General features: G+C 42.5%; 1 protein-coding gene across 1 annotated transcript in view; it reads left to right on the forward strand.

The window, feature by feature from the left end:
• Positions 1-209: 209 nt before the first annotated feature.
• Positions 210-381, forward strand: part of LOC119593529 (girdin-like) — a 17,739-nt gene continuing 17,567 nt past the window's right edge. The window contains exon 1 of the mRNA XM_037942491.1: positions 210-263. Coding sequence (XP_037798419.1) covers positions 210-263 — 54 coding nt within the window. The remainder of the gene's footprint in view (positions 264-381) is intronic.

The raw sequence follows: 381 nt of genomic DNA on the forward strand, positions 1-381 counted from the left end.
ATTTATTCATTTATTTTTTACGCTTCCGGATGATAAGGAACCTACATCAGCAATTTTCTTCACTGGACTCTAAGAACGCTACTTATGAGAGGTCCGATAAACGTAGCCAGTCAGCTGACCGCACGGATACCACACACACTGCTCACCTTCATGACGCTAAAATTAGTCAGGGCTAGAGAGAAGGGAGCAAAGTGTCATGTTTGGCTGACATGTGTTATGGTGTTGGCTATTTTGACTGTGTTACTAACCTAAAATACATCCTGGTGCGTTTCTTAGTCAGGCTTTTGCTATGGTGCTTGTCAGTCAGTCATAAGCAGTGGCCAAAACGAGCTTCATGTTGTCCAGTTTGAAAATTTCGCTTGGAGTTTCTGACCTTGAAAA

Source organism: Penaeus monodon, chromosome 32 (genome assembly GCF_015228065.2).
Source record: "Penaeus monodon isolate SGIC_2016 chromosome 32, NSTDA_Pmon_1, whole genome shotgun sequence".
Classification (NCBI taxonomy): Eukaryota; Metazoa; Arthropoda; class Malacostraca; order Decapoda; family Penaeidae; genus Penaeus; species Penaeus monodon.